Source organism: Cyrtonyx montezumae, unplaced genomic scaffold (assembly GCF_038088225.1).
Source record: "Cyrtonyx montezumae isolate F1298 unplaced genomic scaffold, pur_monq_1.0 scaffold_25, whole genome shotgun sequence".
NCBI lineage: Eukaryota > Metazoa > Chordata > Aves > Galliformes > Odontophoridae > Cyrtonyx > Cyrtonyx montezumae.
In genome coordinates this window covers 7,328,719-7,336,794 of record NW_027071992.1, presented here as the reverse complement: position 1 = coordinate 7,336,794, position 8,076 = coordinate 7,328,719, and the positions used below count along the sequence as shown (strand labels likewise).

At 38.8% G+C, this 8,076-nt stretch overlaps 1 protein-coding gene across 1 annotated transcript; it reads left to right on the top strand.

Moving 5' to 3' along the window:
* Nucleotides 1-303: 303 nt before the first annotated feature.
* Nucleotides 304-4,686, top strand: GZMA (granzyme A). Its single transcript, XM_065739889.1, has 5 exons — nt 304-383; nt 1,127-1,268; nt 2,518-2,656; nt 3,371-3,643; nt 4,095-4,686. The coding sequence occupies exons 1-5, from the start codon at nt 323-325 to the stop codon at nt 4,251-4,253; spliced, it is 774 nt and encodes a 257-aa protein (XP_065595961.1). The 5' UTR covers nt 304-322; the 3' UTR covers nt 4,254-4,686.
* Nucleotides 4,687-8,076: the final 3,390 nt, after the last annotated feature.

The window sequence follows — 8,076 nt, the reverse complement described above, 5'->3', positions numbered from 1 at the left end:
TCCAAGTGAGCCACAGAATCAAATTTATGTAAGATGAGTTCTACTGTGTAAGCAAACATAGGAGCTTTCAGGGTTTCACTCCAGCACTAATAGTAGCTCTCTGCTAATGCTATAGAGTGAACAGGAAGGAGGAAATATTGTCTTCACACCAGAACAGATGATTTCTCATTCACACTTCTGCTGTGAGCAATATATTCAGGAAGGTCTTACTTTTTTCACAGTTATAGATGTCAAATGTCCTTAAGAGGACAAATTAAACCCACATCCTTTTTGTTTAGATATATATCACAGACTGAACAGGGGAGGACACCAGGCAGAAACCATGGGTGTTCTTCTCACTTTGTCCACCTCTGCTGCTGTCATTCTCCTGGTGATTCCTGGAGGTAAGTGCACAGTTTGGTCCTTTTGGAGGTAAACGCTGATACATATTTCCATTTAAGCAGAGTGTATTAGCATAAGGAAAGTAGCTGCAATTAGTATTAGAGTTATTATCATTACCTCCTCTTCTCTCTCTGTATGTCTTTGATCATTCACATAAATAAAATCATTTCTGAATGGATAGTAGTAATTAAAAGTGCACAGAGTACAAGCTGTTTGGAAGAGTTCATAGAAATTAATATAACCATTTTTTATCTCTCTACAGGCATATACATTTATGATTTCTTTTGCTTTTTTATTTTCCTGAAAAGCATGTTCATGTAATGTGACTAATCTTACAAAGTCCAGTTGCCAAGGGCCCACACAAGACAGATATTGCACAACATTTATCTAGTGGCAAGACTGCGTTTCTTACAAGGAAAGCTGACATTAACCATAGCAGAGAACTTTAGAAAAAGAAACTTGTGCAAGATCAATAATGCTCAGGTGCTGTTATTATTATTATTATTGCTATTATTATTATTATTATTACTATTTTCTCAGTATTCATACCATTAACCTTTTGATGCCTCTGAAACACACAGTAGTACTGCTGAGCACTTTTTAAACTCTATCCTGAAGACCTGCATAGTAACACATAGAAACTTGTGTGTCTGTATACTTCGTAATTATGTTAAATATACTTTTCTAAGAGACCACAGTGCTTTGTAGCCCAGTTGTGCATATTGTGGCTTACTTCTATTTTTAGATTTGTGCGTGGATATCATCGGAGGACATGAAGTGGCACCACACTCGAGACCTTATATGGCCATTCTCAAAAGCCACAACATTTTTTGTGGAGGAGCTTTGATCAAGCCAGGCTGGGTGTTAACAGCTGCTCACTGCAAATTGTAAGTTGTCATTCTGATTTGGAGACTAGTGAGTACCCAGTCTTTCTCTTCAAGTAGTCTAGTGCATTTAGCATTACCATGACGATGTGCTGGTGACTATGTTTTAAAACTTACACTGAAAACCATGTTTTGATGAGTAAAAAAATAGTATAAGAAGGTACATTGATCTTCAGTGTTTCTGAAGAGATATTTTACAAGCCACTAGTCACAGAAAAGAAAAGAACAACAATGCTGAAATTGTGAATCTGGGGAAAAGATCTATGCCTGTTCTGTCAAACAGTACACTTGGACAGAAGACTGGTAAGTCTAGATAGCTGCTCAGAAAACAGAAAAAAGTTCTTGTCATTTTGCACATAGTTCATCACAGAAAGAGACAGCACGTGGTTATAAAGGAGCAAAAATCCTCCAGATGACAGGAGACCTCTGCTTTATGTTAGCGTCTTCCTGTCTGACTCAAATATGGATGGCTGTTTGGCCTTCCACATTCCCCATCAGGCAAGATGTGAATTTTAAATCTCACATCCCACCCACTGCCTTTACTGGGAGGACAAAAGCTGCTGCTGAGCCAGACCTCACACAGGCTCTGTCAACAGCCTGCCCAGGGCCAGTGAATCACTGGACTGCGTACATCAGTCTTGTAATCATTTCTCCTTCCATTAGACAAACAGATAGATAACTTGAATCTACTACAGAGAATGCACAAGGTCCAAAAACTGTAGAATCAACAATATAGAGATGTCATTTATAGAGATGCTGTTGCCAAGAGGACAGTGATTCTGAATGAGATCTCATTTAAGAAAAAAATACATTAAATAATTAACTTAATATTGCTCAGGCAGAACTCAGGCAACTCTTCACAGCTGAAGGAGCCACAGCAATTACATTCTCAGGATTTTGATTGCTGTAGTAAGAGGCAACTGAGGAGCAGCCTGCACAGCTACTCAGACAAGTTTCACCATCCAGCCGTGGTAGACAACCAGCTCCCAAGGGAAACAGCAATGGCAGCTTCCAAGTCAAGGACCCAAACCTGTCTGTTACTGAAAGGCTGAAATTAGAATAGGATCAACTGTGATTCACTCTGACAATTTTCTTAAATTTTCTCAACTACTTGAGAAAACAGGATAATCTTCCACATTTTTCTAAATTACCTGTGCTTTTCAGGCATGAAAGAAGAGTCTCACAGCACCACCACAGTGAGGAATTACAGACTCACAGCAGGTGAATCCCACTAACCATGTTATCTTCTCAGGGAAGGAGGCACTGTTACCCTTGGAGCTCATTCAGTGAGGAAAAATGAAAAAGAAAAACAGGTTATTGAGATTGCAAAAGAGATTCGCTACCCGTGCTACTGTCCCAAAGAAAAGGAACATGACATTATGCTGCTGCAGGTATAAATTTATTTACACTTAAGGAATACACATCTCCCATGATGCACTAGTTTTTTCATTCTCGTGAAGAAGAGAGATGAGCCAAGGGAGTTTCTATGAACATTGTTTCTTGGGAGATATACACTGCTCTACAAATCCAGCTGACTGAGGAATTGGGGATGCACTGGGGACCAACACTCTGCAATTCTTGTAACATATGCCAATATTAGAAGCAGGAAAACTCTGCAGCTTAGCCAAGCTTTTCTGTCTTTTCAATGAAATAATAAATGCTCACAGAAAGCAGCATATTTCAGATTTAAAAATAATTGGGTTAAAACATCATATTCTAACTGAAAGATAGTTCCATTAAGAATTTATAACTTCACTGATTCTCATTTTTGCTAGTATCAGTTATTGCTGTTATTTTGTCCTAGGAATAAAAGGTTAACATTCCCCATTCATAGATAACTCCCACTGGTTGTGGTTGCCACAGAAGAGAAACTAGGTCTTTTTGGAGCAAATATTTCAGCAGTTGAGTGGATTTTCATGAGAAAGTGAATACTCATTTTCCTTATTTCTACGCTACCACACTGATTACATAAATTTCATAACAACTACCATGATATCTCAAAAAAGTTTGCAGTTTGCATTACCACAATGGAAAAGACCAATGATTACCATGCAGAAATCTCTGTCAGACCCTGTCATAAAAATTAATTTCCATATCTTCTACAGCTTAAGAAGAGAGCAACAATTAACAAAGCTGTGAATGTCATTCCCCTGCCTACCTCTGGTGGTGACGTCAAACCAGGAACAACTTGTAGAGTAGCAGGATGGGGACAAACCACAAATAATAAGAAAAGTTCATCTGATACCCTGAGGGAAGTTAATGTTACTGTCATCAGCAGAAAAATCTGCAATGACAAGAACCATTACAGAAAAAATCCTCCTATAAAAGATAATATGATATGCGCAGGATCTGAGAGAGGAGGAAAGGACTCATGTCAAGTAAGTACTGGCATTATCCACATCAATGATATTACAAATAAAATATAAAGCACTAGCTTTTAAAAACATGGTATCTTCCTATCTACAGTTCAAGAAGGATTAATACCACACTCAGTGAATTTACCAGGGCTGCTTCTTCTAATCCTTACAATAAAATAAAAAAAAAAAAGGATTTTAACTTCAAAAATACCAGATGTATCTTAGCATGGATCTAGATTAATTTCACATAACTCACAAACAAAAGGTCACACTGAAGTCTTTTCTTATTACTATAATTTTTTGTTAATTATAAGATTATCTTTTGGAGGAAGGGGTGGTGAGAAGGAAGAGGGGGAAAAATGGCATTGTCTACATATTTATTTCTAACATGAAACTAGAGAAAGTTTTATGTAAGGGGCAGATTTTTTAGCTTTTGTAAATCTGAATGACACTTTTTGTCCTTTCTTTCCAGGGAGATTCAGGTGGACCTCTAATATGCAAGAATGTGATGAGAGGCATCACTGCTTTTGGGAAGTCAAAGTGTGGTACTCCTGACGGTCCTGGTGTCTACACTCTTATCACAGATGAATACCTTCAGTGGATAAAGAAAATCATAGGTGGAGACTTATAGACTGTGTTCTGACCAAACTACTGTGATTGTGCAACAGAATCTAGCTTTGAAGCATGCTTTAGAAAGTAGGTTCATGATCCTCCCATGAGGTTCCCATGTAGTTATTCCCACAGTGACTTTTAGTATCTTGAAGTCCTTATAGATGAAACTGCATTTATCCATTGTCAGGGCAAACATGAATTTAACAGAGCCAGAACACAGCACTCTGATAGAACAACTTTTGTAGGTTACACGGCTATGGAGTCCATTTGTGACTCAGGCTTTCAGCCTCCTTATGTTGCACATTTAGACTGAGCTTTACATGGATGAGTATTTCTGACCAAGTGTCAAATCAAATCAAACCAGTGTAACTCCTAACTTTCATTTATTTGAAATCTCTGCATGTCAACTCTATGTAATCTGCATTAAATAAAAGAAATGGCAATAAAATCTATTGCTCAAAGTTGTCACTTCATGTGGTACAACATGTCTGTTGCAGTATAGAAATTCCATGTCAATAAAATTTGGGATGCATGAGATGTTTAAAGAACACTCCAAGATCAGCAACATGATATTAAAGAAATAAAGAAGAACGACAAGAAAAAGGGAAGGGATAGAAAAACAGCTGAAAAGCCAAGATATGACAGAAAGTGTCTCAGCTGGGCTATCAACATGAGAAAGTGTTGTTTGTATTACAAAATAAATACATACATACATAGAGTCGTTAAGGTTGGTCCTACCATTCCATGGGTCTTTTGTTTGTTTTTGCATTAAATACAGTTCTTCATCATATCAATACTCCAACTGAGATACCCTCATGGTTTCACTACTGCCACTGACAGACATGCAGTGGAATTTTTAAGTGCTTCAACAACCACTTTTCAAACAGCAAACAGATCAACTGTGAAAAATCTCTCTCCCCACCTCTATATTAACAGCATTGGTGTCATGGTTTTATGATTTTTGGTACTGGTATTCCACATCATAACATCATGTAGTGCATTAAGAGTTGAAGAGTTAATGCTCCAGCTCTGTGGATCGCTGATAGTTCTGGGTGTACCTGTCTCAGAAGAAAAGAACTACATTCCCCAGAGGACTTTGCGTCACTTCATATTTTTACATTTTCCTGCTCAGAGGGAAAGATAAAAACTGTCTGCGGTCACGGGACACTCTCTTTCCTTTGGGATGGACTCAGCAGTGGGTGCTCGCTGCCGTCCACCTTCAGCGTTAGCGTAAGGCCTTCGGTTTATCGGACACTCTCTGTTGCTCATTTTATTTGATTTATTAGCTTCAATTCCAATTATATTGTATTATATTGTGTTATTTTGCTTTCCGATATCTTATTTAGTAAATCAGCTTTCCTCCTCAGATTGTTGATGCTGTTTTGTTTCTAGGCCCATCTCCCTTTTCCCTTTTCCCTTTCCCCCTTCCCCTTTCCTGGGGCGTGGGTCCATGGGTCCTCCGCACCAATTGTCATGGAACCGGACCAAACCTGCCCGTAAACTGTTGACAACTGGGTATTTCCAATGCTGTGAATGCCTCAAGAAGGCAGTGGTTTTGTTTTGATTCTTTGAGGTTTCCAAATTGGAAATTGATATTAACTTAAAAAAAAAAAAAGCAGAGGGTATTCATAAGGTGGATAAATCTAGCATGATTTTAATAACAATATCTCTTCTTTATGAATAATTGAACAGAATTTATAAACGCATTATTGGAAAATATGAATTAAAACACAGCTGCTTTCACTCAATATCTAGTTATTAAGCTGGGAGAATACCTAGTCTACAGGATCCTTACTGAAAGTTCTGATGCTGAACATCTTTTTTTTTATATTTTCTGTCCATTACAAATGTTACACAGTCAGAACTTTTAACATTTCTGATTGTTCTTCTGAAACAGTACTTACACATGTTTGAGTTATGGACAGAACACGCAAACAGATGTACAAGCACAAACAAAGGAGCACAAGCACAGAAGCAAAGCAAAGATTCTCAGCCAGCGAAAACTGTATCAGTGAAGCTGACAGGACTGCTGGCTCACTGACATACTAACACCCAAAGTGGTGACTTAGTTTCTGTTTTAAACATCTAGGAAGTGAATAAAACAACCTAGATTTTTTTCTATCCTCCTTGTCACGCAAACTAACAAATCCTCAGTTAGGAAAGAATTGATTCTAAAATCCTTCAGAAAACAAAAAGCCCTTGTAAGTCTTGTGAAAAATCTGCAGCTGATCTTCAAAACAATTGATCATTCAGGGCTACTGCACTTTCCCCATGCATTAGTCTTACTTCATTACTTCACTCTTCGCCCAGTTTTACACTGTCCAACTTCCATCATGCTATCGCATTTTCAGCTTACTCCTTCCTTTTTGATCTGCTTCTTCCCCCAGTCTGGAAGTCACAGGCAGCAAAGCTGAATACAACCCCACCACTACTGAGGAAGCTCCTGCAACTTTATGTAACAGGGAATCACAGGAGCAACTAAGACCCCATGTATCAGACAGATTAAGTGTTAAGATCAGTCGATCACATTTTGATATCTAGCATGCAACAGTTTCTACACATTGTGAAGCAGGAAGAGAATAGGTATAAACAGCATCAAGTTAAGCAATGTAATATTTATCTGAGTAGCAACAAGTCAGATTGGTGTAGTGGCAGGACTGCATTTGTGTGCAAAACAAAGGCATCTCCTAGTATGAGTTTCTATAGTCTATTTCTCTGCATCACAGTCAGATAACCACTTTATTATATTGGCAGTAAGTCTTTCCTCTTCTGTTCTGAAGGTTTATATTCCATATGAGTTGTAAAATGGTCTATTTTGGACAGAACTGTGTGGCCTAGGTTTAAGCCAATTGCACTTCATCATCTGTATCACTTATGGAGACTCAGTCTTTAGCACAACAGGCCTCAGGTACAGAACAAGATGGCCTCCTAGAAACAGATTCTAATCTCTGTGTCAGTCTGGATCCAAACAGAAGTAAGCATTAGGCAAAGTACCATCAGCAGATCAAGAGAAGAGATCCTTCCCATCAACTCAAAATTGATGAGGTCACCTCTGGAGTGCTGTGTTCAGTTCTGCCCTACACTACAGTAGCCCAATGGAGGGCCTTCAAGATGATGAAGGGTGTGCAGTACCTTTCCTATGAGGTGAGAGAGCTGGGACTGCTCTTTCTGAAGAAAGCTCAGAAGATTTCACCATTGTCCATAAATACCTAAAGGGAGGATATGAACCAGGCTCTTTTCAGTAGTGCCACTGTCAGAACAAGAGGAAATGGGCACAAGCTGGAACACCAGAAGTTTTTCTGAAAATCAGGAAGCATTTCTCTGCTGTGAAGGTGATGGAGAACAGGTACAGGCTACCCAGACAGGTTGCGAGGTCTCCTCGGACATCTTCACAGGCTGCTTGGATATCATTCTGTAGACCCTGTTCTGGGCAGCCCTGAGCCAGTAGAGTTGGGGTACATAGACCCAGAGGACTCTGCCTACCTCAGCAATTCTCTGATTCGGTGAACCATGGACTAGGCACGTAGCAGACAGTGAACTAAAAGTACGCCACATTATACACAGGGGAAGACCTCAGATTTTGCCCAGGCCTTCATATATTCAGACCTCAGCACAGGCAAAACAAGAAACTGACAAGAAATGGCACGTAAGTATATGTTTAATTTGACTACAGATTAGACAAAGACTGGAATTTAAATATATGTTTAAATGTTTTCTCAGATATGGTCTAGAATAAGGCTACAGTGCACACATACAGAATTTCATGGGCTATTGGCTAGTTCTGGAGAAATAAGCAACTTCTTCCTCTGTCAGATATTGTGTTTAAATATTTCTGTGGCCAA

What these genes read in the sequence shown, in the direction of transcription:
- GZMA (XM_065739889.1), top strand. Translation starts at nt 323, where the DNA reads ATGGGTGTTCTTCTCACTTTGTCCACCTCTGCTGCTGTCATTCTCCTG. An exon ending in TCTCCTGGTGATTCCTGGAG is followed by an intron (nt 384 to 1,126) that starts GTAAGTGCACAG and finishes TTCTATTTTTAG; the next exon opens with ATTTGTGCGTGGATATCATC. An exon ending in GAGGAAAGGACTCATGTCAA is followed by an intron (nt 3,644 to 4,094) that starts GTAAGTACTGGC and finishes CTTTCTTTCCAG; the next exon opens with GGAGATTCAGGTGGACCTCT.